This window comes from Phalacrocorax aristotelis, chromosome 10, assembly GCF_949628215.1.
Source record: "Phalacrocorax aristotelis chromosome 10, bGulAri2.1, whole genome shotgun sequence".
Taxonomy (NCBI): Eukaryota; Metazoa; Chordata; class Aves; order Suliformes; family Phalacrocoracidae; genus Phalacrocorax; species Phalacrocorax aristotelis.
The window spans coordinates 9,345,466-9,368,871 of NC_134285.1; the positions used below are offsets into that span (position 1 = coordinate 9,345,466).

The 23,406-nt window shown below is 39.2% G+C and overlaps 1 protein-coding gene across 3 annotated transcripts; it reads right to left on the minus strand.

Annotated features, from left to right (window-relative positions):
- Positions 1–11,415: 11,415 nt before the first annotated feature.
- Positions 11,416–22,910, minus strand: LOC142062565 (acyl-coenzyme A synthetase ACSM4, mitochondrial-like). Of its 3 annotated transcripts, none has more exons than XM_075105121.1 (14): positions 22,679–22,910; positions 20,186–20,362; positions 19,105–19,315; positions 18,480–18,687; positions 17,955–18,029; positions 17,040–17,196; positions 16,323–16,402; positions 15,409–15,532; positions 14,808–14,888; positions 14,597–14,698; positions 14,076–14,203; positions 13,308–13,407; positions 12,473–12,592; positions 11,416–11,632 (listed from the first exon to the last, which is right to left on the minus strand). In XM_075105121.1, exons 1-14 carry the CDS (start codon positions 22,739–22,741, stop codon positions 11,546–11,548), a joined length of 1,713 nt encoding a protein of 570 aa, XP_074961222.1. In that variant the 5' UTR covers positions 22,742–22,910; the 3' UTR covers positions 11,416–11,545. The 3 variants fall into 3 exon arrangements, with proteins under 3 accessions (XP_074961222.1, XP_074961220.1, XP_074961221.1); XM_075105119.1 differs by having other exon boundaries at positions 17,955–18,098; positions 22,679–22,909; XM_075105120.1 differs by having other exon boundaries at positions 17,955–18,098; positions 20,186–20,454; positions 22,679–22,909.
- Between the last annotated feature and the right edge of the window lie 496 nt (positions 22,911–23,406).

Here is a 23,406-nt window from a genome sequence, read left to right on the forward strand (position 1 = left end):
ATAGCAACAGTGGGGCTTTATTTTCAGATTCTGGAGTTAAATGTAGTATGAGAATTGGTATGATAAAGATATGAAGATTTTAATAAGTCTGTTGCCAATAAATATCACCTGTAATATCTGAAAGACACTTCTATGGAGAAAATACATGCAGTTCAGATGGGGGCCATCAGCACTGAAGAGGACAATGAAAACTCAAACTACAGAGTCACTGCTAAGGAACAGGGTGACAAAGGGATGAGACACAAAATCCATGCTCTGGAAGGCAGCAACATGATGCAAGAACTCCAGCTATTCAATTATGAGACACTTGGTTTAGGTGAATCTACTACAGTCACAATACAGTCTAGTAGTATTGCTACTGCAGGCAATAAGCCCTGCTTATGAATCTCCAAAGGACTGATTAATAAAAACCAAAACCACCTTCTTTCAGTCACTTTTGTAATTTTCTTAAAAAATTGTAGCACTCTCAGCATGTAAATACTCCAGAGTGGCATTTATTTTTCCTTTGAGGTCTAGTTCTGCTCCTAAAGAAATAAGTTATCCCCTGGTTTCAGTAGTGCAAGCTCAGATCCATTTAGATTGATGTAATCTACATGGACAAAGCATTTTGTGCATTTGTTTTCTCTTTGTTTTTGACCTCAGGCAATTACGTGCTTTGTAGCTGGAAAGCAAAGCAATATCCGTTTCAGAGCTTAAGGGTATGAAAGAGATGAGATCCACCTGCAGAACCCTCCTGGCACAGCCTCTCCTGGGACTTGTGTTTGTTTGCCAGTTAATAACTCAATTAGTTGTCCTGAAAGGTCATCAACAGCTTTAGTGCGCAGCACGTTTGCTATTTTCCCAGGTTCTTGGTACAACAGCAGATGTGCTTGTGAGTACTGCGTAGTGGGTTTACAACAGAACCAGGAAATTTTGAGATAAATAACCCTGGGGTTTTTTTTGTTCATTGGTGTTTTTGTACTCCCAGTAAATACAGCCTTGGTCATAAAGTTCAATGACTACCTGTATCTTCTGAAGCAAGAATAAAGAGTACACAGGCTGTGCTGTAGCAGCACTGTGTGAGGTCCAAGGGCTACAGAGGGGTAACAAGAAATGTGAGATGTGGCCTAACAGGAATGATCTAAACCTCTGCTGCACCCAGGCCCACGTAACTGTGCTTGACTGTTATGGAAATATCTCAGAGTCTGAACTTACTACTCAGTCCAGGAAATTCTTGATTATATTTAATCCTGAAACTGTATGTGACCCATCACTGGCTAAAGCTGGAAGTCTGATCATCAACAATTATTTAAAAACATTCTCACAAAATAGTATTTGACACATAGTTGCATACTTTGTGACTTCCAGTGATAACAATGCACATACAAAAATAAAGGCAAAAGCTAAAGGCAAGTCTGATTTCCCATCTTTTATCATTATTTTCAAAACAGTTTCTCCCACATACATTAAAAATTATAGAGAATATATTGCTTTAAAACACCCCAGAGCACCAGAACAAAAATTGGTATCTTCTACTCTTATTCAGAAGGTTGTCCAGCACCTCTTAAGACTGATAGGAAACAAGATGCCAGAAGGCAGAAAAGCAGCCCAGGATGAGCATGTTCTGATCAGAAGCTTAGCAGCAAAGTTAAGCTCTTCCCCACTCTTTGTTTCTGTGTTTCTTCCTTTGGATTTTCCCAGAATAGTCTTTGGTAGTTGTTGAACAAACTCCAACTCGTCTGTAAGGGGAAACAACAATAATACTTATTGCTTTGACACAGCTTGATTCCAACCTGTGTTCCTTTTCTGTGGCAAGCCTGCAATTTTAAAAGCTACAGACTCTTTTGAGGATGAAGCAAACAGGCAGCACATGTGCCCCAGTGCCCAACAAAAAGAATAAGCTACATTTTAGAGAAACAGAGCTCATCAGTTGGGTGACTCAGTAGTTCCTCAAATTGGTAGAGCAGGTCAATCACACACCACTGAATTTGAGCACAACTTGAACTTCAAAGGGAGAAACTCAGGAGCTATATTTGGTTGTGTGAAACCCTGGCCGGTGAGGAAGAGCTAGGTCTCCTGCCCACACACCGAACAGAAATGTTTTGATTCATCTGTTTGTTTCTTCATTTTTCTTTCTGGTCAAGTTCAGGTTTTGTATCATTACAAAACTGCACTAACATGTTGGTGAGTCTGACCCAACATATAGATTGAGAAGTCTGTGATGGCAGGCGAGATGAAACCTCCTGATCAAGACCCTCCCTGCTGTAATGATCAATTTACACCACTAGAAGAGGGCTCAGGGGAAAAACTAGCCAGATCTGTTTAAAGCCCAATATAGACAAGTACCAAATCCCAAGAATCTGTTCCAGCATTACATTTTTAAGAATGCTTTAAAAACAGTTACTTCCATAGAATAAATGAATTACATGAACAATTCGATCACTTCAGGCAAAATGGATTACTTTGCCAAAAAGTACTTACATTTGAAATCTGAATGTGCTTGAAAAGAATCAGATTCTGAAATTGTGACCAGATTATGTTTTCAACATGTTTTTATGATTGCACTTTAAAAAAATCTATTGCTATTTCTAATTATTAAAATGAGATTACATATAAAATATCCAACATGTTTTCCCGCTGTTCTCATTGAATCAAGGAGAGAAAATTAATCTCCCAGAACAAAGCTGTTGCTCAGGAAAAGGTAAGGCAGAATTTAAAGCCCTGCATCACTGTTGTTGGAACCCTGTGCAGAAACTGCAGGAAGTCAAAGACAGACAGTGAAGACTTTTTTGAAGACTTTTGGTGGGAGCTGGCACTGGAGCGTCATTGCTTAGCCAGGTGGGGCTTATCCTGCTACTCCTGACAAACTATTAAAGTTTAAGTCTAATATGAATGACCTGGGATTCTTTTCAACCATTCTAGATACTCTGCTAGGGGAGTTTGATTCCTGTCTCACCTGGAAAGGCTGTTCTACTGTTTACCTCTGCACAGCCCACTGCCACCGGTAATAAGCTGTGAAAATCATGTTGAGATTCCCCCAAACCTGCTGTACCCTTTGAGCCTGATAATCTGTGACCAGTGCAAACTGTGACAACTCTGCTGAGGAACTTGACAGGCTATTGACTGCTGCCAGCTGAAGCTTTTGCCCACACTATAGTATTCAAACCCTGTTATTGTAACATTCAAGCATTATTTTTCTCTGTTCAGTTAGTCATTCAAAACGTCTAGAAAGACATTTAATATTTTATAATGGTATTTAATTTGTAAAATCTAATTCTTTTGTTTAAAATAATTAGGATAAATTTATGCTCATAAACGTAATTTGATTAGGTGAAGGAACATTTCATTTCCCTGTACATAATCACAGTGAAACCTAATATAGGTTCATCTGTAGTTTGAATGTAAGAAGACAACATCAGATCCTCTCAGGATAGGCCTATGATGTTCAGCTAAACAGTGTTTACTTATGTAGCTAGGATGGGGTCAGATTTTCAATGTTACGTTGCAAAACCTGATTAAAAGAGATTCCAGGAGAAGAAAAGCAAAATTCTACTATTCCAAGATATAACCTGATTGTACTCCTAATTTTATCTTTAAGTTTGATTAGAAGAGTTTTAATTTTAGGGTGCAGTGCCAGGAACTACTTGTATATTCAGAACTCAGTGATACTTGCATTTCTCAGGTATTTGTAAGGTGCAGTAACTGTTTTTCCACATGCTGAAGAATTAATTTTTCAGCATCGTGAGATGTAAATTCAGGAGACAGAACAACAAAAGCTTTGACCACCTAAAGGAGAGAGCTAGAGTAAGGCAACACTCAGCAATCACTAACCTGATGAATAATGTTCAATAGAAAAACTAAAATGAATAACGCAATTTTCTACGATCAAATTTCTTTCAAGCCAGTGGAAATACAAGTTTCTGAGCCAGATGCTGGACAACTTTTTGGTTTTTATCACTTACTGACCTCCACAAATGGGCCTTAAAACTACTTACAGAGAGCATAGCGGAGTTCCCAGCAGACAGGAATTCTTCACTGGCGTCTGGGCAGCCACATCATGTCCTCACAGTGCTCAGGGAGAGAGGTGACTTAGGTAGGCCACATTTGCTTAATGGCCTTCCTAAGAAGAATAGCTAGGGGATGTTGCTTCAAGATGTGGGATCTCATTGGGATTCAGAGAAGCCATTGCCAGAGTTTCAAATTGGCCTAGATGCCCCTAATTTTTCTGAAATCAAAAAGAAGTTAGATGCTTCTTCGTCCCCTCAACTGTGTTTGAAAACACTGGTCTACATCTTTACAATGTTAATACAAGCCAAGATTTCCCTAACAGGCATAGCTATTTCTCAATACATACGTACATCAGAAGTTTTAGGTAGCTCCTAATATCAATGTACTTACCTCTCCTCTGATGGGGTCTGAGCTGCTGACAGCAGCTGTTTCAGTTCCCATTGAATAATCTGTCAGGGTACTTCCAGCCCAATGTGATACCTAGAAAGGAAATAAGAGTTTGGTATTAAGAAGCAGAGCTGGGCAAATAATTCTGAAATCTTTGCTTTGGTGGTAAACCAAACCCAGTGCTTCCGAGATCAGTTACAATACCTTCAGAGCTACCCAGGTTTTCAAAAGCTAAGCATATGTGTTTGGAAGGAGGCACTTCAAAAGTCACCAGTGAACTGAAAATATTCCCCAAAATGTATTTGATTCCTTAGCCCATACCAAGCAAAAAGACAGAAAGGCCTTGCTGGTTTGATCTGGATGGCAAGGTTGCCGCCTTCTCCTGGAGGCAGAATGTTACCATTTTCACCTATTACCTAAATTAAAAGAAATCTCGCTCATGAGGAGGAGTTAGGTGATATGCTGCTGAACAGAGAACAGTCCTGCCATGACCTTATCTTATTTCAGACTGAAATAACCAGAATGCTTTACACGCATCAAAGTACCTGAACATCATATGATGGAACTGCTTTTCCTAATGCACCAGGCTTAATTTGCATCCCCTCATGAGCTCGCTGTACAATACCCTGTAAAAGAAAACTGAGTTTATGTGGTTTGTTATTCTATACAAATGATAATTTTGCAGCTGACTCACTACATGACCTACAATTCTAGAAGACATAAAAGATGTTCATTTAAAAACATGTTTTCGCACTGTGATTTTAAAGTCCACTACTCCATTTACACCATTTATGCAATGGTGTAAACCAGCACAGCTGAGAGAAATCCACACAACAGCAGTGACCTATGTCAGTGAAAGATCCTACTCAGTGGGAAGAATCCTGTTTTCAAAGTGGTGTTCCAGATTAAATCATCTGGACTTGAAATGCTTCTGATTTAGATTTGCTTTCCAGTAATTTGGCTCCTTTTATTTCTCAGATGTGTCCTCTGATTTATGTCAGTGTGAGTGAAGCAGCAGAGCTGTGTTCTTAGCTACACTGTCATCAGAGTGTTAGCATTCTACTAATATACCTTGTAGGGGGACAATCAAGTCCACAAACTTGGATTCATGGGACTTGGAGTTTCTCCTAATCTGAACCACTGAAGTGGCACCATGGAACAGTCCGGTCTGAGTTAAAAATCTTCTCCAGGGAACTTCTACCGTAGAAGTTCATAATGATACTTACACATGATATACACTGTATGCGAGTGACTGCAGACATACTGATTTGGTCTGGCCATAACATTCATAGATATCTAACCCTGTCTTATTTTTCTACTCTGCCATCATAGCAGGGTGGTTTGATTCCCTTCCTTTCATGCAGTATTGCAGACTCTTGAATTTGTAACTTCATATATGTTGGGAATAAAACCCAAGAAATAAATGCATTAGAATCACTGAAGGAAAGAATATGGTTGGGATGTAGGGTCCAGCTGCATACAAGCAGAAATGGCAATTTTGCAGGTATCCCTGAGGATCCCAACTTCTGAAATTATTACACTCCAATAGTGCATGACACACTAATGGGATGGGACTAATGTGGAAAGCTCCAGCCTGCAATGCGGCTCTGGTGGAATGGATACCTGGTAAGATCATGCTGCAACATCATGCAGTAAATAGTGGGTGATAGGAAATGTAGACAGACTCTGGGCATTAAAACAAAAGTTCTATTTTCTAGGACTGTGCTGAAACATCTTGTCATGGTCACTCCAACAAGCAAACACTAAGCAAAAATCAAAGAGAAAGTGACACCATTATTTGGTGCGAAGAGAGCATGCCTTCAGGATGGTTCACTACAGTGGAGAGGGGGATTTCATTACTCATTTTTACTAAGAAACAGTCTGTGATATTACAAAGAGAAGTGACTTGCTCTAGATCAATCCATATGTCTGTGGGTGGTACAAAAATTGAATCTGTTTCTGAATTTCCACTCTACTAGAGCAATGTCTCCTCATGCCTTGCATTAACAACCCACTAACGCAACAGCTTGTGCTTTCAATGACACACTGTTTTTATTCTTACATTTAAAATAATTGCTGTGTCATACTGTAGCTTGCCATGTGAAAAGATACACGATCCCTGAATCCATGGAGAAAATGAAGTGGAAGTCAAATTTTATCCAGCCTGTATCAGCCAGACCCCATAGTGTATCATAGTGTATCATCCAAAGCTTGGTAATGATGAGAAAAAATTTTTAAAGGAAGCATTTAATAAGAAAAAGGAATATACAAATGGGGTTAAGTGGATGTAGACATTGTGAATTTACATAATCCTCTTTCCATTCATTAACAGGCCTGATTGCTTCAGGAATCTCTCAGGAGTGTAGAAGGGGTTTACCTTTAGTGTAATTTTGCTGCAGATTATAAGCATGGTAAGAGAAAAAAGACTGTGGAAGTATTTAATCTGATTAAGGGAAGCGTGCAAAGTCCTCTCTGCTTCCTTCAAATTTCTGTTACTTCATTTACTAAGAAAATAATGCTTTCTATTCAGAACTAGCCAGTCTGACCGTAATAATAATACTAGTAGTAATAATAATAATAATAATAGACAATGAGGTTTAAAGAATCTAGCTGTGAATGCCTGGCCCCTTACCCAGCAAACAACCTTACCTCTGCACCAGATTGCCTAGGAAGTATCACAGGAAAACATATACTGGTCTTTTACAAAAGCATCTTAAAAGGCCGAGATAAACATTTTTTTTTAAAATGTATCCATATGATGTATCACCCACTGGAAGTAAGTGTAAATATCCAAATTAAAGAGGCAAAGTGTATTACCTTCTCCAGTTGAGCCCATTTATCCATAATGTGTGGCACTCACAGAGGCCTTAAAAAGCAGAAGACTGTGGGCACCACAGCCTCCCTTTCTCAAGGGGAACCTGACTTGAGAGCATGGAGCTTGCGGAGCATGGGCTCCTTGGCAGACAGACCCTGCTGCAGCCAGATTTGACCACAACCATATTTTGGTCACTTTTCTTCTGGTAAATTACATTTAAACTTCTTGCTCATGTAGGGATTTTCATTTTCTACACTCACTAGAAGCCTGTGAGATTGTGCTTGTAACTTTCTTTTGGATTTTAGGACTGTAAAGGAATCTGTTAGGAAACAAGCAGTGCTGGACTCTGTTGCTCTGCCACAGCTGGTGGAAGCTCAGACACTGATAGTGAGTTCTGGTCTGCATCTTAAATCTAACACTTGAATGTGATGGCCAAACTTGGCAAATCACCCCTTCTGTAATGGATTTTTTCAATAATGAACCCCTCCCACACAGATATGCTTACATCCATTTTATTTATAAATTGGCTTTTTTATTCTTACAGGGAGACTATTAAGACTCTCATCAAGTATTAGCATAATAATTGATTTTACATGAGTCTGAAAAGTCTTATGAATAACTAAAACCAAACTCACCTAATGGCTTCTCTGTTTTTTTCATTACGGCTTTATTCCAATTTTTTGTATTGTGGGAAATGAGATGAAGTTGTAGGTCACTTATAAAACACTCCTGCTCAATGGACTGCCTAAAATAACACACCAAAAGTCACAAAAATCGCCACCCAGCAAATCTGCAAGACCAAGTTCCAAACTCATTCTGGAAATGTATTAAGGCTTCCTAGACATAAAACTAAATATTAACTTTCTTACTAATGCAAGCAGAGCGATTTTATATGTCAAAGTACATACACACACACATGCATGCACAGTATATATGTATACATGCAACATTAAGCATGTACCATGATTTTCTACAACTTACTAGTTTCTCACAATGTATGATAGCATCATATATGAAAAGATTATTCTTCACATACTGAATATAATCACAATTCTCATTTAATTTACCTTCAGAGGAGTTGTTCAAGCAAAAGATGGGGTAGTCTTCAGTATAAATACATGTTGCTTGTACAATCTAGTAGTTTCTTGCTATGTATAATAACATGCCTCACAGTTTAAAAACATGTCAAATACTCCCAACCTTGCACTGAGAATTCCAGGTTAGTGGTTGGAAGACAAGAGACATACCATCAAAAGAAAGGGACACCTACACATGGTTCTCATCCTACGACCAAAAACGTGGATTTTGAATCTTGCTGCAATAAAACTGCTAGTCCCCCCACTGTAGCAATGCATTTTCAGGACTTGCGCTGCCACTATCCCAAACCAGAAAAAAGTTTATATGACCACAAAGGGGAAAACATTGAAGAAGAAACATGTTCCCTGGCCCCAGCTGAAACTGAAGATTCCTCTCTACTTCATAAAACTTCAAACGAAAGAAACAAGTCCTCTAAAAGAACTATAATCTGTTATTTTACTTGTCTGCTGTCCTTAGAACAGCTGTGTTGCCATTCTAAACACACATAAAACACCAAAAGAAAGGGCTAATTATCTTCTGAGGCATGAGGCAGAAGACTGAAAGTCTCAAGAACAAAACTTCCTCCTCATGATCCATTTCCGTTTCCCTGTCACCCTGATACAACAAGGGAGAGAAGCACTGTCTTTGCAGACATTAGGCAGAACATGCAGGGGCACGGGCAGCATTAACACCTGGGTCAGGTTGTTTTGCATCCTCATCATAATGTTGCACTTCTGTAATCCCTATAGAAGCCATACATACCAAAGTCACCATGTCCCTTGCATAGGCTTTGGATGAGAGGCTAACCTCTCAGGAAACAATGCATCAAAAATATATTTGTTAGAGAATACCTTTTCTGATGCAGGTATTACCTTTTCTGTTGTCTCTGAGAATATAATCAAATTGAAGCTGGGCTGTAAGAGGGATGGAGAGGATGTCTCAAAGGAAAATGCTAGTCTATTGAAAACTATATTTTTCAGCCAGAATGACACAAACCAGTCAAGTTTCAAACTTTGTGGCTCAAAAGAAGCCAAGTGCCAGAGGGATGCATTTTGCTTTCAACTGCTTGTAGCTGCAAGCCTGTGTATCTGAAATAATTCTGCATGGATCAGAGGAAATGTATTGGTAATTCTCTGATCCTGGTCAGAGGAGGAGAATTAAACAAACCATCTACCTTGAACATGAGACAGAAAAGTGTACTGAATATCAATGATAAGAGGTTGCTGCAGCATGGAGCAGAGCACCTCACAGACTACAGCCACAGCATGTGGCATGAATAACCTGGCAGTCTGCTTGTCTTCGATCCCAGCACATTAACGCAAAAAAAAGGGTACTAGAGCACAACACACAAACCCAGTTTCTAAGGTCAGCTAAGCAAAGGATCACTGTAGGTGACAGGTCTAGCGTTGAAGCCTCGAGCAAATTATTCTAATGAGCCATGAGTTTAGAGAGTCAAGAGTCATGATGCCATTGAAATCAGTGGTAAAACTCTTGCTTTCGTGTGGTAGTTTAATTCAGAACTTTTTTTTAATGGCTCTGAATTTTGTTGCTTGATTTTAGGTCCTTAAATCTGGGGGGGGGGGGGGGGGGGGGGTGGAGATCAACCTCCCAACACTCAGACATTACTGGAATTTAACCGCCCAAACAGCTAACTGCAGAGACCAGGATAGTTTCCACGGGCTCTGAATTGCAGTTTGCCCACTTGTTTATCATTCCACTTTTTCTTGGTTTTAAACAGTTGTTTGTTTGAAAGCAGGCAGAAAGATCTAGAAGATGTAGCGTCCCTGGAAGGCCCAGGTGTACATGGCTTTTAAAGGAAACTGAAGTGGGTACAGAAAAGAGTTTGAGGCAGTGACAAGTGACATGCCCAAACAAGTGCATTCAAGAAACTAATGATTATTTTTATAATCATGCAGTCTAACACTCCTAGAAACCTTAGGAGTGAAATAGTGAAAAGTGTTCTGAAATCTCTGGGAAATATTAAGGAGCATTACAAACAATTAAGCTACTGTCAAAAAAGAATGAAGTAAACATTGTATTTATTGACAATTGCTTTCATTTCAGCAGTTGCTAGTACAGACATTGTTTCACTGACATAACTGAAGTGTTTACTCTCAAGAAATAAAATATTTTACCTTCTCAAAATTAGAATTCTCCAAATCTCACTTTACAGCTGCAGTGACACAGAACTCCAGGCAGTGAGACACAGCTGTAAAAGACCTTCCATCCTGCCTAAAGATGCTATTTTTCTTCAGCAATTTCTTAATTAATGAACAGAAGAGGACTCCAAGGCTGGAGATGGTTTTGTCAAATAATGAAAATTGATGCCAGAAAATGAAATCTTCTTTGAGTACACAAAATTTAAAAAACCTGAGGATGAGCAGCTAAGAACTGATATAACCTTAAAGTCTGGCCTGCTATTCCATATGCAACTGTAAGAAGTAAGGTTGAGTACACTAAAGTACATGCATCTTCATAAAGCGAAGGGCTAAAAGTTAAACAGAGATGCGATCATCCAAACCAGATCAAGGGAGTTTTTTCACTGTTTTCACCTCTGAGTGGCCTCAGAAATAGAGTGGTCCTGTAGCAAGTGTCTACTATGGCCAAGACCCATGGCCTGTTCTACAAATTGGGTCACCTGTCCAACAGCAAACTTCATTTTAAAGACCACCAGAAGTGGTAGAGGAGTTTTGTCTATTGTGTGCAAAGATCAGAACAGAGGGTGAGCAGCAAAGCTATTCCTGTATGAGAGAATATTTGTGGATAAAGCTTGGGAGAAGCTGGCACTGCTTGTCATCAACACATGTGTTAAACAAAAAAGGTTTATGAAGGTCATATGGTGGTATCAAAAAAGAGGAGTCTTTCCATCTTCAGTAAATTTTAAGAGGGCTGCATTCAGTTTAAACATGCTGCATTTAAGGACAGAGCATTTGAACCACTCAAATCCATGCCTGCCTTTTCTGCAGCTTGGAGCTAGGTAATCAATATCAGCAGTATCTCGTCACTCATCTTGGATGCTATCTAAAAGAGATGGGTTACCAGCCAAATTTTGGTGAACCTGTGGACATTCAGGACTAGAATGGAGTTGTATAGTTGGTTCCTTTTCCCAGCAGTGCTTCGGGAACATAATCTGTGGTACTGATATTAGATCGTGGTGTTATCTATAGTTTTTGATGCTCAGACTTTTAACAAAAATATATCAGAAGGAGGGCAGTTATACCAGAGAAATTTATATAGTGTTAATGGAATTTGAAAAGTTCTGTTAAATTCCAAACAATACTACATCCGTCCCCACTCTTTGTTTCTTAATTCATTCCTCTTGATCTTCCCAGTGACTGTCTTTGGCAGCTCTTTGACAAATTCCACCTAAATAAAAAAAGACAGAAAACAATGTAGCACATTCTACAGAGTTGGTTTCCCAAGACTGGCTCTCAGAACATGCGGAAAACTAAGAGGACTTCCATCAGTAAGAACTGCTTGCCTAAGGTATCAAGTCCAAGCTAAATCAAGGCAGCACATTGTGTCACTTGTGAAACAATTTCTTTGGCTGCCTAGGTGGCCAAACATCTGTGTTGTTGCCTCCCAGCTAACCAAACTGAGCACTGTAACATGAGTACTGTAACAGAAGGATGAATATCTAAATGGTATCAGAGGTCAGAGATGAATGACAAAAAGAGGAAAAAAAGGGATGCTATTGGCACAAAGTCCAATGGTCCTTAGTTCCTATGAGTTCTGTACAAGTGAACTGAGGCACTGTTAGTAGCTCTTCTCCTGTAATGCTGGGATTACTGAGAAACACCAAGTGTATCCTCATGGGCTTTCCTCTTATTTATTAACTGTGAGGACAAGTGGATAAAAACTTATTCAGATTCAGTCAGGTACTACCCTTAAGTCACTGGAGAGGGCTTGATCGAAGATTAAATACGAAATGGAGAATTATGACTGCGAGCCTAACTTAGAACATGCAGAGCTAACTAGGATATCATATGAGGTCTAGAAATTTTTGAGAGGTTTAAACAAACAGTTTACTCAAATGTATGAAAAAGAATGTAAACTGATGCTAATTAGGAAAGATTTTCTGGAACCAGTGCTCTAGCTGAATCTACCACTGTTTCTTTAAGGTGAATCATGAAGATCCAAGCAGCAGTTCTACTGAGATTTATGTAAGAGTGCCGTGGTTTAAAGTTTCTCCTCAGAAGCATTTACCTTTCTAGGGTATTTATATGGAGCAGTAGTTTTCTTGACATGCTCCTGCAAGTCACAGGTTAAGCTCTCCAGGTCACTGGATGGAAAGGTTGGGGACAGGACCACAAATGCTTTCACAACCTGTAAGGTAAGGTCAACAAAAATGATCCAACACCATCAGTTTTTAAGAGCTGATATACAGGTTTCCAGTGAGCAGTACTGCTCAGTCATGACATGCAAAAGGGAGGAACAGAGAAACCAGCACAATATAAGAAATGGTTGTGCCCAGCTTCTGCCCACATGTGTGCAGAAGGGAGGGTTGAAAGCACAGTTTTCCTGCCCTCATTAAAAAGTAAGAGCATTTGCTCTATCCTTTCAGGGTGGTCAAGAAGGAGTAATAAGAGGTGTCTCTGCAGAGCTCTCCCTGAAACTGAGGGACATTTTGTTTCTCTCTGAGGTTCACACTGAGGACAGTAGACCCATATCATCCAAGTACAGGACTGTGCTTTCTCCATGTGTAGCCCAAGTGTAATGCTACGGCAGTTATACTATAACTTTGACTACACCAAGACAGCCAGAAAAGACAATTTCAGTATATAGACTAGTGCTTAACAACAAGGGGAAAGTAAACATCACTGTAATGTTCTCCACAGAGAAGACCTTCTTGGGATGAAGAGAAACTAAGAAGAGCAAAGGCATGTAAATGAGAAGGGATTTTGCCTGTCGCCCCAACAGGATTATCCATGATGATGACTGCCTTAGAGCTGTACATTATCTAGTAAAGTAGGAACTGCTTTGTATAGTTCTATATTTAAACAAACATATTGCTTCCCCCACTGCTGTTCAGCATCATTACCTCTCCTCTGAGGGGATCTGGGCTGCTGACAACAGCTGTTTCTGCTACTGCTGGGTGCTCTATCAGGGCACTCTCTACTTCAAATGGCCCAATGCGATATCTAGATAAGGAAAGAAAAATGTAGGATTTGGTTTTATAAGCTGAAAACCCAGTACCAAATGTTTTTTAATTGTCGTATTGAAGAAAAATAAAAACTAGCTATAGAAACTTTAGGCAGAATGGGAAATTTGGCTGTGTTAGAAGGTAGGAGCATTTTATGGTGGTCATGTGGTAGAGGACTGCTGGGGTTGAGGATACCTCTCCATCTCTCCCCTTTCCTTGGGACACCTAAGCTGGAGCTACATCCCACACCAACATCTGGGGTCTACAATACCAGCTGATGCCATGTTATGGTATCACATCATAAAACATCAAATTGTTTCATTTCAACACGTTAAAAATAAAATGGTTCAATGCTCTTTAAGTCTGATAGAGATGTCCTTCAATTTTAGTCAAAAACCAAACAAGATTAAAATCCCTCCTCTGCCAATGGAAGTTTTCACTCTTTGTTGAAACAGATGAGATGTTGCACGGGAAGGAGATACAGAGATCCCACTGACATCACCGAGATGATACTGCAGGTCTATGAAAAGCTAATAATAAAAGCAAGTATTCCTAAGTTAAGAGGTCAATACATTCATCACAGGACTAACATGCCAGAAGCTCACCAGGAACACAACATGAAAGATTGTGCAATGGGAGATTTAGAAAAGAAGCATGCAAACTGACCCTGAAGAAATGATGATGTCATCGTCTCTTCCAATAAACTGAAAATACCCATCTTCATCCATAGTTGCTCTGTCTCCAGTGACATAAAAATCCCCACGTTCACTTTCTGCAGTTTTCTTAGGGTTACCCTTAAAGTGGTTTACAAACAATAGTTTAGATTTTGAGCATGCATTAGCTATACATTATGCTATAAAACACATAATGTTAAATGTTAAACTTAATTTTTCCGTCAGGGATGTTCAAGAATTGTACTGACATTGCTATAAAATTGCTATAAAATACAATGAAAACAGGTTTAAAAACCAAAACTGTTTTGATTCTTTAAAAAAAATTTTAACTCAATCTGGAGCAAATTCTTCTCTTCTCTTTTCAAATATCCACCAATCCAAACAAACGAATTACTCTGGTAATAAATAAATAAATAATAAACTGGTGAAAAATATTCAGCTTTTTGAACCATGATGCAGTTGGAGAGATTTTGGGGAGACTGGTGGTGGTGAGGAATAAAATAAAGTTCTTACTACATATTCAGAGAATAAACCAAGTGGTCTTATAGGTTTGATTCTGACAGCAATTTCCCCCTGTTGTCCTGGAGGCAGAATATTAGCATTTTTGTCTATGACCTAGAATGAAAAACAACACATATTTTAGTTGAATGGGGAAAAAAAACCAAACCCCAAACCAGCCAAACAAAAAACCCCTATGAAAGGATCTAAAGAGCAGCTAGCAAACCTGCACATCATAAAGGGGAGCTGCCTTCCCCATTGATCCAGGTTTAATCTTCATTCCTTTAAAAACACAGGCGATTACTCCCTGTGAAAGTCAAAATCAAAAGAAAGTTTTGCAATAGAAAACTGCTACATTCACATTCAATTCTTAAATGTATTTTCTAGAATAATTCCAAAGTAAGAAATTAAGATTCATAGGATCCTGTATGTCAGTGCTGTATGGTACAGATAAGCAAAATCAAGAAACTTCCTGAAAGAATCCTGTTCCATTGTCTGCGAAGAATTCATGCCCTCTGCTAACCAGTCTTCTTCCTTAGATTCAGACTCTGCCGTCTTGCCTGTCACTGTCACCTGGAATTTGCTTAAGAACATTTATGGAAATATTAGAGCACATCTCCTGCCAACAATCCATGTTTCTGGCAGGTTCTGTGAGAAGAGCCATGAATGGGTGTCCTTTCAGAGGTTATCAGTGGAGGAGATTACCAAATCATTCACAGAAACGTGAAGGAAGAAACAGGCTGTGTTCTTTGAAAACAAACATTAAAACATTGTAAAGCAAAAAGAAATTACGAAGACTTAAGAGAACATTGACCCTACAGATATACCGTTTCAGTCTGGCCGTATACTTCATGGATGTCAAGCCCAGTCTTGCTTTTCCACTGCTCCATGACTTCTGGGTTGAGTGGCTCCCCTCCACTCATGCAGTGCTTCAGGTTCATGAATTTGTAGCTTCACAGGGAGTTAAAAAACAAAAGAGGCGGTACTTAAATCTATTGGGCAAGACAAGGAGCATGCAGCTATAAGCAAATAATACTGGAGAGCTGTTTACTGGGAGAGTTAGTCCCACAAAGTGGGGAAATCAGAGGATTCCTGATGGTTTGGCTCCTGATACAGCAAGGATACCAGTCTGTGCTCAACACTACACATATGAGTAGTAGTAGTCAAACATACATGAAAAGTGAAGTAGAATTTTTGCTGAAGTCAGCTGGGTTTTAAAGACACACCTATAACTAATGACAGAGTGATTTGCTGAGGCAGGGCCCTGATTGCTGACCCTCTGCAACAGCCCAAGTGAGAAAGTGCAAGAGGGGAGGAAGGAGCGGTGGCAGGCAGTGAGAACTTGAGCAGGGCATGATGTACAACTGCCACAACAAGTTACTCCCTTCACAGTTATGTTGACACTGACTTTCTAGGATGACAGTCCTTCCCAAAGCATGGAAAATTAATGTGGTAATTGAAAATTATGATGAAGAATTTAATAGGCACTCAGTTTCATACCCTCAGGCATTTGCTCACAAGTTCAGTAGTGAAAGTCTCAAATTTCTGAGGTAAAACATTAAGCTTCTCTATATTTGATCATAAAACTCAGCAAAACTCAAAAATTTTGTATGATGGTCTTTTCGTGAAGAATATTTTAAACTAAATTACTACCCAATTTTGGGTCAAGCAACTAGATCTGGGAGATCACTAAAGTTTAGTTAGGGTAAATTAAACATTAGTAAATAATTTCTTGACGTACTTGGAGAGATCATTTTGCACCAGCATGCGGAACAATGTTGGAGCACCAACCAGCGTGTCAATGGGGAATCTGCAGAGAGTCTAGTGAGTTAAACAACAAGATGGACATATGAAGCTCAGATAAAAAAACTGCCTTGTGGATGTACAGTTAACAGGTGATATAGGAGGCAAACGTAGCTCTCTCTTCTATGCAAAGGCACCATACAGTCTCTATTGAGTAAGCAGCCCTCCTACAGTTGGTGTAATATGCAGAGATTCACAGGATATCTGATCGGACAAAATCCCATGCTAAAATGTCTACATGACACTCAGACAGCACAGCTTGGAGCATGGGCAGAACAAGCCTGTCTCTGTCTACATTACAGGGAGGTTTTCACTTTTGTATTGGCCAGTGTGGGCAGAGAAATGCTTCAGTTTCGGTCTGCATTAGTACCAGCTGATATTACCTCCACAGTCACTAGAACAAAAGGCAAACAATTACTGCTTCTTTGGGATGATTTTCATTCACGTGCTCACTAGCTATGAGCAAAATGCCTGAATGAATTTCATGTTTGGCCCCTTCTATCTATATTAAAAATGTAAATAGGGGCTTTACACAGCAGATACGGCATCTCAAACACAACTATGAACACAACCCTCATGAAATCTAAGGATGATGTTAAGAAATTTTTTTTTCACTCTTTCTGCAGATCAACACATCTCCATGAGTTTTCCTTACATTTAGGATGGTTGCTGATTCAACCTGAGGTAGCTTATGTATAAAGATGCATGATCCAAAAACCCAGGGATCAAAAACAGATGCCAGGGAAGCTAGTATCCATCCTGTGTCTGCTGTGCTCCATATCATGTCTGAGGGAGTCAAATCCAACCAGTACCTGATAGAGCAGAAAAAAAATATGAACAAAATGTTAATGAAGAATTTTTCTTTAAAAAACCAAACCAAACCAAACCAAACAACCCCCAACCCGACACCAAACCCAAAACACAAAGCAAACAAAAAAAACAGCCACCCCAACACTTTTGACAAGATACATGGGCACTGGGCATTCTGAGTAAGTCTATTTTATGAGGTAGCTATATATTTGCATAAATATATATACATGCACACATGTATCTATCATACATACATGATGTCAGTCATGACATAGGATGGAGTAAGGGAAAGAGGGGAGCCTGAATTTCAGTAGAGTTACTTTCCACTAGGTATGAAGATAGGCCTGAAGCAGCAGCATTGATGGATGCTGTGCTGGAACACCAGGTATTTCAGTTCTAAGGCTGCTGAGGGACCAGGGTGGTCTGCGCAACCAACAAACTCTGCCTCTGCTCATCTACACATGTCATAAACCTTTCTGAAGCCCAAACAACATGGTATCTCTTGCTTCTTTGTGCTGAAGTATTCTCAGCTGATGGCTGCCCTTTGAACTACTTTAAAGAAAGGGTAAGAGATATTAATTGAAAAATGGAAACACTGGGGGTCATCCTACTCTCCTAGAAATCTGCTGGAGTTTCTAGTCCAATTTCAGAGGAAAAGAACTGGGGCTGGACACTGGCATTTCTTATTCAGTATTTTTTCATCAGTTCTACTATGCAGCTTCGATTATGCCATGTTCAGCCAGGCTCAAACCTTTCATACCTTTCATTTAAAAGGGGCCTGAAACCAAGACTACCCTGGGAATGCTCAGTCATCTTTGGAGAACCTGTGGTTCCACTGGTAAAGAAGATACACATTGAGTCTTGAATCCTTGTTTTGACACAGGAATGGTCAGCAGATTGGTTTCTTTAAAACAGAAAATGCAATCGTGACTTCAAAGGTTACTTTACACAGGCTTCAGGATGTAATGAAGTATTGCATATTGCAGAACTCCTACCCCAGGTAAGCTTCACAGAAGCTTTTCACCAAATTAAACTAAAATAATGTGGAGTTACACTTCCTCAGAGACAGACTTCCCCTTAAGAAGAACAGGATAGAAACTTCCCAGAACAAGACCACTGGATGTAAACAACTGTGATGTGGATCAGCAATCAATCAGTCATGATTAACACCTTAATGTTGGCATTTGATGAGTATTTGTAGTCGATGAATACCTGTAAATGAGCACCTGTGGAGAACAGGTCTGCTTTCTGCATCATGACTGCAGTGTCACTAACTCATACTCACTTGTACAGGTCATTGAAGTTCAGCCATCCCTCCCTACTGCCTTTGGACACGATTAGCTTGGTTTTCAGAAACTGACACTCAGATGCCACTGAGTCCACGGCAGGAGCCCGTGTGTCATCGGTAATGATGCACGTGGCCTTTGATGCCTGGAGTCGATACAGTATGTCTTTGGCTGATAACTGGGACACTCCTGGAATTAAGACAATTCCTGGAAGAGCAATAAAGTTAGCTTGGGATGGCATTTTCTACATCTGATTCTTTTCTAAGAACGTAAACTATTACTATTCCCAAACTGACCTCCAAGAATTTGCCCTGGCATTCCCAAGTCAAACAGTTATAGTGGAGTAATGCAGCTGTCTATGCTCTCCTGTAACAAATGAAATGTGAGGCTGTCTGGTGACTTCCATGGCTCTTCCCTGCCTTCTGTCATCTCCATGCCTCCTATACAGGTCACCTGTCCTATGGCACCTAGAGCAAAATCTTCATAAAAACTGCCTGCATAATTGGCAGCTAGGCCACTCACTAGACTACTACATTACTTTTCTTTTATAAACCATATAACTTCTTGATCCTCTCAACTGATTTGCATTAGCCAGTTTTACCAGTCTCAGATATGCTCACTGACCTGTTCGCATGCAAGCCACATTCACCAGCCACCATTCTGGGACTCGCGACAGGATCACAACAATTCTGTCCCCCTTCTGCAGTCCACATACTTTAGTCAAAACATTGGCCACTTTCCGAGACAGGAACCCCAGCTCCTCAAAGCTCCACTTCACTTCTTCTCCTTTTCCATTTATCCACCAAAAGGCAGGGTTTGATGGTCTTTTTCCAGCCTACAAAACACAGGGATTCAAACCCAAAACATATTCTTCTGAAAGACCATGAAATTATAATGCACAAATGTCTGCAAATTATGGAAGATCTGAGTATTTCACAACTGGCATAAAGCTATTATTTTTCCCTTGTCGTTACTGATTGAGATTTGCTATGGATCAAGCTCAGATATTCCCAATAAATCTCCTTTTCTGAACCTGAAATGTTTACCAGCCCAGCTGTCTCCAGACTCAAGTCCTAGTCTGGATCCTATTTCAGTTTAAGCCTTATGCTGAGCATTAGTGCTCCTATAAAATAACAGATAGCATGAAATACTTCACATAATACTCATGATATTCTGGATGGAGCTGTGGAGTACTATTAAACAGAAACAGCACTGGCAGAGGACAAAATAAAACAACAGAACAACACAGTATCCCAGGACTCCTTCTAGTCTGATTGCTCAGGAAGAGGGAAGTTAAATGTTCTTTAACTACAGTGCATCTGGACAAATACAGAATCCACTATGGAGCAAGGCAATTAAACATTTGTGGGAGAATTTTCCCTAGCATGCGATGTTATGGTTACGTTACCTGTATTTTTCTGATGTGAATATCTAACATTATAGTATGCAGAAGGAATAAGCACAGTCTTTCTGAGGTTAAATCAAAGACAAAAGGGACTTACCACTGTTCTTTCGACCTAGATAGGGAGCACCAAGGGTCAGAGACACATTTAAAGTAAAGCAAGAAAGAATGAGATTTTGTATAACTTCCTAATGCAAATTTGTTTTGGAAATGGATTTTTTTTTAATAAAGCAAACAACCCAAGTTATTTCAAATAAAATTTCAAATTAAAGTATCTCATCTGCACAACAAAAGATCATCTACCTTTTCAATCTCAGACCATTTGTCCAGTACATCACTTGCAAAGTTAAAGTACTTCGGTATTTCCTGTTTGCCCCGCCTGATGGACTCGTACTGTGAATGTACATCAGAGGCAAACAGCCTGGGGCATCCATAGAAAGTTCTACTAGGAGGCTTCAGAGTCCACAAGGATTTTAAAGTCTGAAATTTAAACAACAACTTCATGGCAGAAGATTATGTATGTAGATGCTGTAGACTATATAAGAAAATTTGCAGAATTGTTGCTATGAATCCTGAAACAACACAACAAAAAAAAAGAAAAAAAAAGAAATTGAGATTATCTGAAGACAATTCAGTTACGAACTGATGAGTTATTAATTGAAGTAATTTAGGCTAGTCACAGCCAAACTGATGTTTTTAACAGTTCAACTAAATGAAGTTCCCCATCCTGCTTTCTTATATTTTTACCACCAGCTTTTTAAGGACCCAATGACCTGTACTGATCTGGCATCTTGTCTGTGGCTCAGCTGATCCTTACAGATTCTTGATGTGTTCTCTGGGGCTGCTAATTGCCCACAAAACCAAACACAACATCAGATGTTATTTCTTGCATTATAAGAAGGTTACTGGTTCTTACACCACAGCATTCAGTAGCTGATTCTCTCTTTCCTTTCCTTCATGTGGAGCTGAAGGATGCTTCCAGACTACTTCTGTCAAGATTCTTACTGCTTCAGCTGGAACAGTTGCTGACTGATACATGCATTCACCACATAGATCCCAAGAACCTTCTACATTTGCTTGCTGTAAATGCTTTCCTCCATCTGTACTCACCATAATGATCCTAAAAGCTCTCAAGTCCAATTACTTTCTTCCTTTCTATTGCTGCTACTCTTTTTTTTTCCTTCTCCCTTTTTATATTACTATTATTATTAGTAGTATTATTTTCAGCAGTCTAGAAGATTGCTTCAGAACTGTGCTGAAATCTAAAAAGTTTAATGCTATTTAGAGGCTTATTGTAAGTGCACATGAAGATTCTCAAACACGGGAAAAAAGCCTGGCTTGTGTCTGGAGGAGCCCACAGTCAGAGTAGGAGCCAGTGGAGTCCTGGAGGGCTATGATGATTCTAAAACCTGGGTCCATCTATTGATTTTCCTTTTTCAACCACTAAATACAAGTCACTAAACTCAATACAAGATTAAGTGAGTGGCTGTTGAAATACAGGCTAATTTTCTCTTCTGTTCTTACAAAGGATGAAGCTATTCACATACTAGTAATAAAACTGTAGGTAAACTCTTCATTAAATTATTTTCCATGTGGAATTTCTGTGACCTGAGTGGAGTTGCAAAGTGTTGCCCTTTGTCCCAGGTTTTAAAGTTTGTTTTGTATTAATTTACCTCTTGTCCTGTGTCTTCAACCATAAGCTCTTATCCTTACATTTCTGATGCATGGATCTCAGTTTTGTTCAAATTTTATTTCCCAAGAAAAAGTAACCTATTTAATAGTGGAATTATTTCCTTATTCCTTAGGGTGAGCTTCCACAGTAATATTTCATCTGCCTAACAGGTGAATGAGATCAAATACCTGGAACTTGCACAACTTAATCTTTTCAGTGATATCTGACAGCACAAAAAATGTGGATGCAGATTTTCCCCCCAGAACAGATACTTTGTCAAAACCAACACTAATTCACAGTGTTCTCCATGCTACATGGAGACTGTGGTAGAGAAATATTGACCAGTTGTAAATAATCCTACAGGATATCACTTGCTTCTGAGAAAGAATCATAGGACATGGATGTGAAATTATGACCCTAAGTGCCACCCACTTCAGAATAAGAATTATATAGCAGAAACTTATTTAGGTGGTACTTACATTTAAAATCAAAACTCTACTAACAGGACCTGGCAGAAAAAAATTAAACTAAAAAGGTTTTACTGGTGAAAAATGGTCTCTTAAATAGTCTCTAAATATGTCCTCTTTGAGGCTGTGACCTCCACTATTAATGCTAAAAACCAAAGGATCCTCTTCCATTTCTTTAACAGAAAAGCCTAATAATTTTGATTATTATTTTTAATAGCATACTAAGATAATTCTCAGTTCTTAGACTGCTCTAATTCTATGACTTAGCTATAATCTGCAGATTTCATAGCACTGCAATGACAAAATCTACACAACAGCCTGTAAAGAAAGGAGACAAAGAATATTCAGGAACAGTATTCAAGACTGGAAATGGTATTCAAGACTGGCAAGATGAAAAACATTTTAAATCCAGGATTCCCTCATGGTCTTCAAAAATGACTGCAAAGTTTTGCTGTGAGAGTCTTCGACAGTTTTTAGCAGTTTTTCACCTGGAAACTTAGAGGTGAAAATGAAGTAAGAAAATTGAGGAAAAAAACCAGTAATGGCAAAGTTGTCTGAACTGCTGCAAGAATCAGAAATTATTTTCCTGATTTAGTACCATCTGCTTCTTCTCAGTGATCAGCAACACTAGGAATTCAGACACAACGTTTTCCCAACCTGTTTTCTGAGGACAGTATAGATTGAGAGCTGAATGGAGTATATCCTCTTCGTTTGGTTCATTCGGCTTTCAGAATATGTATTTCCCAAACGAGGCACCGTAAAGATTAGCCTTTATCTGGAGACGTGAAACCCGGATGCTCCGTCAAAAAGGATTTGGAGTGAAACCCGTTGTACTTTATCAATTGCTTCTTTTGAAGTAATGAGAGCAGAACATAGCACAAAACAAACCAGGCAGCAAAATTCTTCCTGTGGAGTAACCTTTTTCTTGTAATCATTTACACTGCTGTTAATTGTGTGTAATTTGCACCTTAACCTAAAGCACTTTGTATCTTCTCTCTTCCCCCGCTTTAACCATTTAAGTAGATCACAAAATCACAAGATGAAGAGAAGTAGTTAAAGAATATGTCTTTCTCCTTCCACTCAAAGAATTTGGGAATGTTATAGTGACAGTTTTTGGAGAGAGAACATCACTTCACTGCCAATACCGACTACAGGACAAAGATTATTTCTAATAATTTCTCATTTATTTGTAATTTTAAAAATGTTATAGTTACACTTTTTTTTTAAAGGCAGCTATTTATACTAGTTCCAGTAAAAAAATTTAAATTTTCGTAAGTTCCCAGATCTGTCCATTCTTTCCTCATGCTTAATTACTTGCACCTTCTCCCTTCTGAAAATTTGTAGGTGGATGGCAAAAGTGGTTCTAATACCCCACATCCTCAAGC